Source organism: Mus pahari, chromosome 9 (genome assembly GCF_900095145.1).
Source record: "Mus pahari chromosome 9, PAHARI_EIJ_v1.1, whole genome shotgun sequence".
Taxonomy (NCBI): Eukaryota; Metazoa; Chordata; class Mammalia; order Rodentia; family Muridae; genus Mus; species Mus pahari.
In genome coordinates, this window is record NC_034598.1 from 11,549,485 (window position 1) to 11,563,474 (window position 13,990).

General features: G+C 43.4%; 1 protein-coding gene across 3 annotated transcripts in view; it reads left to right on the forward strand.

Annotated features, from left to right (window-relative positions):
* Nucleotides 1–13,990, forward strand: part of Bves (blood vessel epicardial substance) — a 33,384-nt gene that overhangs the window by 3,164 nt on the left and 16,230 nt on the right. For all 3 annotated transcript variants that reach the window (XM_021205611.2, XM_029542053.1, XM_029542052.1), the window contains exons 2-5: nt 408–644; nt 4,099–4,223; nt 7,463–7,650; nt 8,453–8,561. In XM_021205611.2, the coding sequence (XP_021061270.1) occupies nt 419–644; nt 4,099–4,223; nt 7,463–7,650; nt 8,453–8,561 (648 nt within the window). In that variant the 5' untranslated portion in view covers nt 408–418. The remainder of the gene's footprint in view (nt 1–407; nt 645–4,098; nt 4,224–7,462; nt 7,651–8,452; nt 8,562–13,990) is intronic.

Consider the following 13,990-nt stretch of genomic DNA (forward strand, 5'->3'; position numbering starts at 1 on the left):
CATGTGTGTGCGTGTGTGTGTGCGTGTGCGTGTGTGTGCGTGCATGTGTGCGTGTGTGTGCGTGCGTGTGTGTCTGCGTGTGCGTGTGTGTGCGTGTGTGTGTGTGTGTGTGTGTGTCCAGAGAGAGTTAACTGAAGATGAAAGACTCCCTGAATGTAAGCAACTTTACACTGTTGGAATTGTCGAGAACTTTCTGAGATGATTCATGTCATCATGAGGCAAATGGGGGATCATTATGACAGATAGGGAAAAGACATACCTACTTTGTGACAGAACTGGAGTTTGAACCTATGTACGTGATTAAGTACCAGCATGTAATTCATAAAAATAATTTTGGCATATTACCTGTCACAGGCTGTGAACGTTGAAGTTCCCATTTATGACTGTCTGTGTGTTTGTCTTTATAGGACTTTTCAACATGAATTACACGGAGTCCATCCCGCTGGCACAGTCTACTGTAGCAGGTTTTACATCTGAGCTAGAAAGTCACACGCCCGTGCCTTCCAATGAGACCACTTGTGAAAACTGGCGAGAGATTCACCATCTGGTTTTTCATGTAGCAAACGTTTGCTTTGCAGTTGGCTTGCTAATTCCCACCACTCTTCACCTCCATATGATACTGCTCAGAGTGATGTTATCTATAGGTGAGGCTTCCTAGAGAATAGAGTGCATGCAACTGGCATCAGATGGATCTTGCATTGGGAGCTTAGAGCATCTTTGTCAGGTGTATAGCATGCAAGAAATTCGAGTCTTTGTTACCCAGTCCCCAGTCTGTCCACTAGCTTAGAACGGAGGTCCCTGCATGGTCAGTGCCTCCCTTCCTTAATGTGTATAAGCTATGTACGCTTTCCTATATTGCTCAGGTTCTATGTGTCAGAAAAATTCATTTATGTGCAAGTATGTAGTAGATGCTGGAACCAGAGTATGTGATCCCAGCCCCAATTCTGCTGCTTGCTAACAGTGCAACTTTGAGCCAATGATTTAAACTTTCAGTTGCATCAAAGAAGAGTGAAAAAAAAGCCACCTTCTAGGGTTATTATGGGAATTAAGTAGGTGTATGGTAGGATAGTGCCTGGTTCACAGTAAGCAGTGTTGTCTCAACCATTATGATTTGAAAAGACTACTTGGCAATAAAATCAATTCCCACATACAACAATTCAAGTGTAGCATTTACATAACATGTAAATAATATGAATATTTTTGGTCCTATCAACTGTTTGAAAATATTAAGCTTATTCACATTAAAATATTAAACAACAGAATCTACTGTTTTATCCAGTGATTATTAGCAAATTCTTCATAGGATTTCTCTCCCCAATTCTCCATTTATGTAGGTGCATTGTTTTGATACTTGTAAAACATCCGACAAAGGCTGAGGAAGGCAGTCTCCATCCTTGTAAAAACAGACAGCCTGTCACAGTGTTGGTGTCAGATGTGCACTGCAGTTCTATACCTAGGGCTCAGAGTGAACTGCGGTGACAGGCTTCGTGGTAATGCAAGGTCCTCTATGACAGTGCTGCTGGCTTTGGAGCGATGACCAGGGTTTCTCTTAAGTGTGAGCCCGGGGTATACTGGAGAAGGGCACAGAAGAGAAAAAACCGTAGCATGGTGCCAAGGAAGGCAGGGCTTTTGTGCTTGAAATATATAAAAACTGGCAAGAAGAGACTGAAAGGGGAGCGAGGAGTCAGCTGTCAGGATTCTGTGTGACTTCCACCTAGCTAACTATTGCAGGAGCATGTAATTGGCTGGAGGAGAACCCTTAATCCAAGCTTTAAGTATTAAGTCGTGAGTTCTGGAGGTAAAGTGTGCCAGAAAGCATCTATTTAGCTTGATAATTCATCCATAAATAAGGAAACTGACGCCCAGGAAGTAAAGGGATCAGATTTATTCAGATGTTCTACTCAAGTCCAGCATTGCACATAGCTAACTTTTAATGTGAAGAATTCACTTTCATGTGAATATGAATCTGTAAGTCTGTATCTTAGTGGTCATTTTCAACTAAAAAGATAGGCATCAGAAAAGATACTCACACAAAGCAAGAGAATTGACGAGAAAGGTACAGGAAGAGGCTAGCTGACGGACAGACTACCAAGTGAAAGTTCGCGTCACTAAAAAGTTTCCGTGAGATGTCTGCGCTTGGGCTGGGGCTGACACTCAATGGCAGAGTACTTACCCATGTTACATGAAGCCCTACGCATATTAGAGCATGCCAGCACTCAAGGGACAGACCAGAAGTTCAATGGTAACCTCAGCCACGCCGAGGGCTCAAGGCTAGCCTAGACTTAAGGCTAGCAACATGAGACCTTGCCTCAAAACACCAAAGTAAATAGAATATTTGAGTTCACCACTAATCATGAAAATATAAAGTGAAATATAGGACCTAATTCCTTATCGAATAATGAGGTTTAAAAGTGGTATTGAATTTCACTTTATAGACTAGTTGGCTTCAACAACAGAGGATCCACCTGCCTCTGTGTTCCAAGTGCTGGGATTAAAGGTATGTGCCACCATGCCTGGATAGGAGTGTCAGACTTTATAATACTGACAATTCAATACTGGTGTTCCCCACTACTCATTTTGTAAGTTTGTAGAAACCTTTTGGAAAACATTTCTTCAGTGTTACCTGAAAGCTGTGATATTCATTCCCTTGTTCCTTGTTTTGCTGCAAGCTTCAGTCAAGTAAACAATCATAACTGGAGACATATTTTTATTTAATGTTGCTTCTGTTACTTACCCCAAATTATACCCTCATATAGGTGTACATCATCATATAGGCAATTCACCAGCATGACTGTAATCCCAGTGAATAAGAGGCTGAGGCAAAAAGCTTCGCAGTTAAGGGGAGCCTGGCCTACAAAGGGAGATACTGTCTCAGGAAACTACAAATTCTAGCACTAGGGATGCAACGCAGCTGACAGTACTGTCTGCAGTTCCTGCACTCCAGGGGAAATCCTGCAGAATGAAATGCAATAAGATAACAATGAGAACCAAAGAAACCGTGTGTGTGTGTGTGTGTGTGTGTGTGTGTGTGTGTGTGTGTATGTGTGTGTGTGTGTCTGTGTGTGTTATATGCTGAGCTGTGTATGTGTGTCCATGTGTATGTGGTAAGAATATGTGTATATGTATGCTGTGTTTTATGTGTGTGTGCTGTGTTGTATGTGTGTTGTTTGTGTGGTATGTATGTATGTGTCTCTGTGTGTGTGTGTTGTATGCTATGCTGTGTGTGTATATGTGTGATATGTATATTGTGCATGTATGCTGTGTTTTACATGTGTGTGTATGTTGTATGGGATGTATATGTGGGAGATGTATGTGCTGCATTTTGTATGTGTGTTGGGTGTACTGTGTTGTATGTATGCATATATGCTGTACTGTGTGTATGTAGTATGTGTATGTGGGGGTTGTGTATTATGTGTGTGCTACATTTTGTATGTGTGTTTGCTGTATCATGTTGTATGTATGTGTGTGTATGCTGTGTTGTGTGTATGTGGTGTGTGTGTCTTGTGTGTGTTGTATGAGAGGGTGTTGTGTGGTGTGTTGCGGTGTGTGTGTTCCAAATCATAGAGTATTGCCTATCAGGAGGCAGATGGTTGAATGAGTTACATTTAAACCTATCATAGTGATTATAAATCCCTTACAAAGGACTTTAATAAGATGGGAAAATCATTGCCTTCAGTATATGTTTTAAGTTTGTACACACAGCAGGTTTATTTCAGGTGAAATATTTTTTAAAAGAATATTTTTTAAAAAAATTCTTTTTCACATTCCTTTAGTTCCAGCAATCAGGAGGCAGAGGCAGGTGAATTTCTGTGAGTTCAAAGTCAGCCTGGCTACACAGTGAGTTTCAGGACAGCCAGAGCTACATAGTGTGACCTTGTCTTGGAAAACAAACAAACAAACAAACAAATACATTGTTTCTATAGAAATAGCAAAACATGTATTTTGGTTTGAGATGGTTTTAGTGATAAACTCCAATGAAAATGTGGTATTTAGCTGTAGTATTTCTAGAACATGCTTGATTTCTAGACAGAGGAGGATTATATCAAGCTGTTTGCTGATCTGTTGTGAGCATCTAATACGTTGACTGTTCCTCAACAGGATGTACCCTTTATGTCGCCTGGGCCACTCTCTACCGCTGTGCCTTGGATATGATGATCTGGAACTCGGTGTTCTTGGGTATCAATATTTTGCATCTTTCATATCTTTTGTACAAGAAAAGACCGGTAATTACTACAATTTTTTTAAATTAGAAAGTGACTTTAAAGATGAAAGCTTTTTAAAATTCCTTCATTCAGGCTTGCATGTGATCACCTGACAGCCTTGGTCCCTCTTGACTACTCGGAATATAGAGCTTTCTGGAAATGCCTGAGAGAAAAACATTTGAAATCTGTGAAATTCATCTAACAAATGAATTTTCAAAACTTTGACTCACTGGAGCATGAAAGACATGACTAATGCTGTCTTTTTTTAGACCTATTATGTGACTATTTCCTGGTCTGGTGATGCCCAGATATCACTTGGGAATATCTTTGCTTAATTATAAAATTACTGATCGGCAGCTTCCATTTCATACTAATGATTTGCAAATGGCTCATTCTCTTTTCTTAATATAATGGTTATTATCTTTCTTGAGCCTAAACTACTTACATGAAGAAATCAGTACTTTTGGTGGCTTTTATCAGAATGTCCATACTTAACTATTTATTTGGGACCCTGGCTTCTCTGACTATATTTTCTTAGTAACAGAGTGAGTCTGAGTGCAGCAGCCCACCCCCTGTGACCCCAGTACTCCTTAGAACAGGTGGAGGTCAATGATCCCAGCATTCCCTGGGGCAGGTGGAGGTCAAGGCCAGCCTAGTGAGTTTGAAGTCAGCTTGGAGCTGTGATTTGGTCCATTTTTAAATTAGAAAGAAAGGAAGGGAGGGAGGGAGGGAGGAAGGAGGGGAGGGAAGGATGGAGGGAGGGAAGGAGGAGGAAGAAAGAAAGAAAGAAAGAAAAGAAAATGACAATGAAAAACCAAACAACCAAAGAATCAAACCTACAACAACATAATTTCCCAAAGCATAAACCTAGAAACAAAGTAGGAAGCAGCTGGGTTCCTAGAAATCGAGCCATCCGTGCTCGCCCATATCCTAAACACAAGCATTCGGTGGCCTAAGACAGTAATGCTCATCCTAGCTCTATGTTTAATGTAGAAAACTATTAGAAACTAGGGATTTCCCACAGAAACACAGGTGCTATGCATTGTGGACACCCCACTATTGAGTAACCTCTCACACAGCAGCTCAGTTGGGCCGATTTCCCATATTGGTCAACTTTTTTCTGGGTTAGGCTGTGTAACAGATGATCTAAAGATAGCCATGATGCCAGGACTTCTCTTCTCCCCGTCCTTATCTATGGACTGGCATCACTGGTTCTAGCCCACCATCTTATTCATTTCAGGGTCTTTGCATTCTCACAGCAGAGGAGTTGTTACAGAGGTCAGAAAAAAACCCCGATGACTCTTAGCACATCTGCTTAAGGAACTAGAAGGCGACTCAGTGGTTAAGAACACTAGCTGCTTTTACAGAGGATCTGGGTTTAGTTCCCAGTAACACATGAGAGTCCCCATCCATCTGTTACTCCAGATCACAGAGATGCAGTGCCCTCTTTTGGCCTCTATAGGCACTGCATGCACATAAGGCTGACCAAATACCCATGTGCATAAAATTTAAAAACAAACTTAAAAAAAATGCTCAGAAGAAATGTGTCACTTCTGCTCATATTTTATTGGCCAAAGCCAGTGACATACCCAAGCCTGCTAGAGTTGGAGGTAAGACGGACTAATTTTCCTATGGGGCAGCAAGCAACTGGGAATAAGAGTGTAATCTTGCACAATAGCTGCACTGGAGGTGCCCAGAGAAACTTTTGACAAATAGATGCTTTCAGAGAAGAAAATTCAGACCACTTCATGAAGAAACTGAGTCTTGATCTGAAGTGTGAGGAAGGGCAGGACAAGGGTGTGTGTGACTAGCCTGTAACAGGCCCTGTGTTCATCACCGGGCTACAGTGCAAGGGTGTGTGTGACTAGCCTGTAACAGGCCCTGTGTNGTGTGTGACTAGCCTGTAACAGGCCCTGTGTTCATCACCGGGCTACAGTGCAAGGGTGTGTGTGACTAGCCTGTAACAGGCCCTGTGTTCATCACTGGGCTGCAGTGCAAGGGTGTGTGTGACTAGCCTGTAACAGGTCCTGAGTTCATCACCAGGCTACAGTGCAAGGGTGTGTGTGACTAGCCTGTAACAGGTCCTGAGTTCATCACCGGGCTGCAGTGCAAGGGTGTGTGTGACTAGCCTGTAATAGGCCCTGTGTTCATCACCCGGCTGCAGTGCAAGGGTGTGTGTGACTAGCCTGTAACAGGTCCTGAGTTCATCACCGGGCTGCAGTGCAAGGGTGTGTGTGACTAGCCTGTAACAGGTCCTGAGTTCATCACCGGGCTGCAGTGCTTACTGATGTGATTGGAGCATCAGGTAGAACATGCTGCAGCCGGGCTCTAAGACTATCACTTCAACCAACCAACCAATCAGTAAAAAATAAATGAATAAATAAATTCATTCACTTCATGGAAGCGAAGCAATGGGGTAGAGTAGAGTGACTCAGGCAGAAGCAGCTCCCAGTTGTTTGCTGTCCCATAAGAAGAATTCTGTGTCTGTAGATTTCACCATGTGTCTGTCTATCAGGCCCTTCCCGGGGTCAGAGTTCATCCACAGTGCAGTTCAATTTCCCATAGACCCAATTACTGGGACTTCCAGACACTGCTGTATGCAGACATGTGGCAGGCTCTGGGCCTGAGAAAATGTGACAAAAGATCATTAAGACAGTGCACTGCTCTACTTGTCTGGTAGCCAACCTTACTCTTCAGTGGGATCTCCGTTCTATGTAGTTTAGGCTAGGATGAACCACCGCGCCGAAGCTCTCCACCCTTCCCTTTTACTTTGCTTATGAATATGTAAGTGTGAAGCGGTGAGTGTTGGCTTCACTGCCTTGAGGCATTAAATAATGACACAGAGATTTAAAAAAATGCTCAATGCATCATTTTGTGAATTTGCTTTTACATCTGTTCTTACTTTCTCACTGTCATAAGCTAAGGTTGTTTTGTCCTTTGAAACAAGCATTGTGTTACGTATGTACTGCTGATAAGTGAGGTAGAAAGGTGCGAGACTTGACAAAACCCACTCAAGCAGTTGCTTCTTAGTCAGTATACAGAGGTGTGACTAATCCTAGACCCGCCCCCCATGCTTCAAGGTTCCTTTTTAGAGTGTAAATGTACATCGCTACCAACCCTCTAAGACTCCTCTGAGCACACACAGCGAGCCACTGGTGGGTGTCACAGGCTTGTCTCTGTTCTAAATCCATATTGTGCCCTCAGGAGTCAGAGTCTGGGGACTGCTTTGGTTGCAGGACTTTGGCATTGCTGTCTTCCAGGTCAAGATTGAAAAGGAGCTGGGTGGTGTCTACCACCGGTTGTTTGAACCACTCCGAGTCCCTCCAGATTTGTTTAGAAGGTTAACCGGACAGTTCTGTATGATCCAGACCTTGAAAAGGGGCCAGGTTTATGCCACAGAGGACAAAACCTCAGTTGATGAGCGTCTTAGTATTCTGCTAAAGGGAAGGTGAGTGTCTGTGGAAGAGGGAATTCCTGGGTCGACTTCCATCTTTCCTAGCCTCTGGGAAGGAAGCGTTGCCAACTCACAGAAGAAGCAATGGCTGTTGGTGAAGGTCACTTTTGCAACTTAAATTTGGGCTGCAGTGGAGCAAGCAGTGTGCCAACAGCAGGCAGACACCAGGGCCCCAAAACTTACTGAGACCGAAGTTTTGTGCAGTGAATATTTTTTTTTAATCATGTTGACTTTATGCTTGAAGTGAATGAGTCGAAGTTGAAATGTGTTTAAATTTCAGAAGCTTGCACATGTTGCAAAGGTGACATGTTTACTTTTTGACTACCGCAGTATGTATGTGATATATATATATATGGATCATCTGAGTGAAGAGCAACCGACGTTACACGGGCATAATTATTACTGTGTTCCTTTGATGGTGGTTTTAGATGATGTCTCAAACTCCTGGGCTTCAGCCTCCTGAGTGACTGGGTCTATGGCTGCCTGTTACCAGGCCTGACATAGCTATGTTTTCCCCTCTAATGTCTGTAATATACAAATGACATAGTCAATCCGGTTGTAAGAATGGCAACAATGTAAACGATGGTCTGGATTAAATAATGGATGCTGTTTTTTTCTTAAGTCGTTTATAAAACTTTGTGTTTCTGGAAGTGCTTTAAATTGTGTCCATTACCCGTGGAATCTTTAAAACCAGGACAACCCCATTATTACTATAATGTTGTGGTGATGAAAAGAATTACTTTGTTATTTATTTTTTGTGAAATTCTATATGTTACCATTTGACTTCTGTTACCAGAATGAAGGTCTCCTATCGAGGACATTTTCTGCATAACATTTACCCGTGTGCCTTTATAGATTCTCCCGAATTCAGATCAACGCAGATGCACAAAGGCGAAAAATTCCAGGTATGATTTCTCTTTGAAGAAGGTTGAAACAATTTTATGTCTCGTTCAAATCAAGCAAAATCGGGAAAGTGACCATAATTTCTTTTCAGGAAGGTGTAGAGTATAGCGTAGTATAATGCCATAAAGAGAGAGAGAGAGAATACCTTTCAACAGTGTTTACAGCTTTCAACAGTATGTACACAGCTGGAGCTGGAAGGCTGGAAAACAATGCTCTAATCTAGCCATCCCCCAACACTGTTATTTCTGGGGTGGGAGTTTGCTTACTATCTCATTTTTTAAAAATTGGTCATTTTATAATACTTCCATTAAAAAATCTGTTGTTTTGGCATCTGGTTAGGACTACTGGCCGCGCTTCCAGAGGACCTGGGTTCCTTTTCCAGCACCCCCTTGACAGCTCACAACTGGCTGTGACTCCAGGCCTGTGACCCTGAGGATCCAGTGCCCTCTTCTGGCTTCTTCAGGCATTGCATGCACTTGATGCACAAACACATTCAGGCAAAGGAGAATTCACATAAAATTGCCATCTTTTTTTTTTTAATCAATTTTTATTATGAGAAAAATTCTATCACTTGTAGATAAGTCATGTTCCTAAACATATCATTGATTACCTTTCTTAGGGAAAACAGGACACTGGCTTTACTCTAGAGAAATTATAAAATAAAACCTCTAATTGTTTTACTTCTTTTATAGTTAGTGACTACATTTAAAAGCAAAGAGGAAATTCCTCATGATATCAGCAGTTCAAATCCTATTCCATTTAATTCGTTTTTAATTTTTGAAGAATTACTGTATTGTATTGCAGCTTGTTCCAGTTATTTCCAAATGTCCCCAGGCCTCCTGTTTTATTTGTTATTCTTAGGGAAATAGCCAAGAACATAAGTCTCTGGATAAATAGCAGTAAGGGAAGATTCTGGGCACAGGGTTGCTTCAGAGAATATTTAGTAGGAATAGAATTGAGGAGAATCCCATCACCTGGGAAACAGAACCTGTTAGTGTCCCTTGCTGGGACAGTCTTGCAGGTTCACTTTGGGATGCCATTCAACATGGGATGCCATAGACCAGACATGAGGGGGAAGTGCCATTTCATTCATTTCATTAGAGTTTCAGCTCTGTCTTGCTGCCACTCTGCTTGCATAAATGTCTTGGGCAGTTTGGGAGTTTGTTACAGTTGGGCACATTTACTAGTTTAAACTCCCTGACTATGCGGGGTTTGAATGAGAATGACCCTCCCCCATGTGCTTGAATGTTTGGTCCGTAGTTAGTGGGACTGTTTGGGAAGGATTAGGGGGCGTGGCTCTGTTGGAAGAGGTGTTCCCTTATTGGAGAAGATAATGTTACTACGAGTGGGCTTTGAGGTTCCTAAAGCCCAGGCCAGTCTCTCTCTCTCTCTCTCTCTCTCTCTCTCTCTCTCTCTCTCTCTCTCTCTGCCTGCTCCCTGTGGATCAGGGTGTAAAGCAGTCAGCTACTGCTCCAGTGCCATGCCTGTCTGCTCCCTGCCACAATCATAATGGACTAAGCCTCTAAAGCTGCAAGCAAGGCCCAGTTAAATGATTTCCCTCTATGAACTGCCTTGGTCATAGTGTCCTCTCACAGGAGAACAATAACTAAGACTCTGGCTAATGCAGTATTGCTCCCATGCTGGCTGCACTTGACACATAGGAAGAGAAAGTGGGTGCAGGGTCCTAGCTGCTCTGTCTTCTTCTTACTGGGGGAGCCTTCTGTGTCCTGGGAGGCGTGCTCCTATTGGAGCCGTGTGTTTAAACACTACCACTAAAGAACCAGGAGAGAGCCATTTCTCTTACTTCTGACTTCCTTACAGGTAGTTTTATATAATAACTTAGTCTTTTATTATCCTGAAGAGACCGGGATTCAGTTTGGGGTGAAAACTAAACCTTTGTTTGAGAAGCAAGAGATTCCTGAAAAACCAGGTATAGAAATATGAACTTCCTTTCCACTGGACTCCAAATTATGTTTATAAGAAAGCTAACGAGAAGTTACTACCTGCAAAAGAGAGTTTTCTTTGATTGGGGGGACTGGGCTTAGGTAGTTGGGAATTATTCCTAACTAGTGTGAAGATTAGCAGAACACGATGAAAACATGGATCCATCCTCCCTGATCTCTGCCAGCTTTCCTTGGCACCGGGTGTGGCATTTTGTCATTTTGTGGTATTTTGTGATTGCCAGTAGCCAAGAGCTATCCTGCTATCAAATCTGTGCCTAGAACACTTAGAGCCAACTTCGTCAGAATAAACCCAGGGAGAAACTGTGCTTTGACTGTTTACAAAACATTTCTGTGGCCAGATACTCCAGCAAAAAGTAGCTGTTCCATAGGATTTTTCTATCATTGCACATCAGGGTGCTAGGCATCGTCCTGGACATGGGCCAGCCCTTCCCTGGAGTACTCCTGTCTTCCCCAGAGCACTCCTGTCTTCCCTGGAGCACTCCTGTCTTCCCCAGAGCACTCCTGTCTTCCCTGGAGCACTCCTGTCTTCTCTGGAGCACTCCTGTCTTCCCTGGGAGCACTCCTGTCTTCCCTGGGAGCACTCCTGTCTTCCCTGGAGCACTCATGTCTTCCCTGGGAGCACTCATGTCCATTGGATTACTTTGTTTGAGACAGGGTTTCACATATCTCAGACTGGCCTTGAACTCTGTGTGATCAAGGATTTGAACTTTGGATCTTCCTGCTTCTGCCTCTTGGGTACTGCGATTATAGGCAATGCCACTACACTCTGTATGTGGCACTGGGCATCAAAGCCAGGGCTTCGTGCATACTAGGGTGAGCTACACCCTCGACTCTTTATTTTTTATTTGTTTGTTTTTTGACATGTGGTCCCACTACGTAGCCCAAGCTTGCCTTGAGCTCAGTATAGTCCAGGTTGTCTTTGAACCAGTGATAGTCCTCTTGCCTCAGAATTACAAGTACTGGTATTATAGGCCTGTACCACTACTCTAGGCTGTTGTTTCTTTAAACTCATTCTATGGACAGGGTGCTGATGAACTGTATAATAGGGGGAAGAGAAAAGCTGTCAGGCAGCATAGAACGTCCCTTGGAAATACCTTGGTAATTCTGATGCTACAGGCAGGCTGACAAGGCTAAGAAAACGGTTCCCAAAGTTCATTGTCTTTGGCACTTGCTGTTACGGGGCTTGCAAGTCAGAATCCCATGTACAACGGTTGACAGGGTCTTCAGTATCAGTATTACTAAATAAAGAAGCAGTGTGTTGTTGTGTTTCTTTTTTTTTCATCCAGTTGTTGTGTATTGAGTGAGCATTTCTGATCAACACGTTTCTTTTGATTCTGTCTGCTGCTGTGCTCACCCATGGTCAGTCGCATGCCCTGTTGCTGCAAAACTTGAAAATCAGTTCCATTCACATTGAGGGAGAGGCCGGCCTTAGAAAAACATGTCAGTGCTCTTGTGAAATAAATGAACATTAAATTTCAGCTGGATTTAAAGAGAAGAGTGCCTTCGGGCTGGAGAGATGGGGCTGGTGTCAAAAGGACGTCAGTTCAAGTCCTCGTTCCCACACGTTAGCTCCCAAGGTCTGTAACTCAACTTCCTGAGATCTGATGCTCTCTCTGGCTTCCACAGAACCAGGCACTGAGGCACACAGGCATCCATACAGGCAAAACAGCCATACTCTTAAAACAAGGATCTTGTCTTTTGAAAAAAAAAATTAATGTGAACGTATGTTGTGGTGTGTATGTGTATAGTATATGTGTGCAGGTGTGCATCCCTGTCTGTATGCACAGAGGCTCCATGTGGCCTTCTCCGTCGCTCTCACTTGTATGGTAGGACAGACTCTCCCCTAGGCTATTGACCAGCAAGGCCCAGTGATGATCTGTGTCTGCCCTTTGTGGTGCTAGGGTTACCAGTCTGGGGCTACACTTGGCTTTTTATGCGGACACAGGGTTTGAACTCATGCTTACATGGCACACCCACTGAGCCAATCTGCCAACTCCCCTAGCTTTCCCTTTTAGACAGTATCTTATTATGGAGTTCAGCCTGGCCTAGCACTCTCTGTATAGCCCAGGCTGGCTCCAACCTCATCATCCTTCTGTTTAGTCTCATGAGTGCTAGGATGCCAGGCATAGGATACTATACCTGGCCCCTCTTAGATCCGATCCTTTAAAAAAAATTTGTGTGTGTCAGTGTGTACGCATGTACATGTGAGTGCCCGTGGAAGCCAAAGGAGGCCATCAGACGTCCCAGAACTGAAGTCACAGATGTGGGTAATGGGAACTGAACTTGGGTCCTTTAGAAGAACAACAGTTCTCTCTCCAGTCCCTCCTCTCCCTCTTTCTCTCTGCCCCAGATCCACTCCTCCTCTCTTTCCTTCTGAAAGGAGCAGTTTCCCCAGATATCAGTCAAACCCAGCATAACAAGTTACCAAATAAAACTAAGTCACAGACCTTCATATGAAGGCTGTGCAAGGCAACCCAGTAGGAGGAAAGGGGGCCCAAGAGCAGGTAAAAGAGTCAGAGACACCAGCCACCCCATTCCACTGTTAAGAGTCACACAAGAACACTAAGCTACACAACCAGACCTAACTCAGGCCCATATAGGGTCTGTGATTGTTGGCACAGTCTCTGTGAGCCCCTATGAGCCCTGCTTATTTGATTCTGTGGGCCGTGTTCTGTGGTCTTCTCCACCCTCTGGTTCCTATAATCCGTTCCCCCCTAAGCTATGCCTAGTGCTTGGCAATGAGTCTCTGCATCTGCTTCCATCGGTGGTTGTTTGTCTCTGATGACAAATAGGCACGACACTAATCTCTGAGTCTAGCAGAATATCATGAGGAATTATTTCATTGACCTTTTCTTCTCCAGTTATGCTCGGTTCTATCCTGGATCTCTGAGCTATCGAGCCTCTGGTTTCTGACCGTCTATGCAGAGCAACAAGCTTTTTAAACCACTAAGCCCTTCAGCCCTGGATCCTGTCTTTGTTATTAGCCATTGTAACTGCAGTACCCTGAGTGGCCTTTGTCAGGAAGTGCCTTTGTCATAATATACACTGGATGTGTATGTTATGTGTCACTGGATGGTCTGTGGAGTCCCCAAAGCTACTCTGCGTTTCTTGGATCCAGGTGTGCTTGGTTTTCATGAAACCCTCTTCTGATGTACTAGATGTAGACTATTTTTTTCTGCAAACATTGGCCCACTAAGCTTCAATTTCAGCCCATTGATTAATGGTCCTGGGAAGTTGGAGTTTCCATTTTTATTCTTGGTAGACTTAAATCCCCCTGAAGTCCTTAAATTGTCCAAAAAGAATTCTCTTTTGGAAATATATGTTCTGAGTCCCAGATAAGACTTCGTGTCAATTTAAAAAGCTTTTACCGGGCTGGTGAGTTGGCTCAGTGGGTAAGAGCACCCGACTGCTCTTCTGAAGGTCTGGAGTTCAAATCCCAGCAACCACATGGTGGCTCATAACCATCC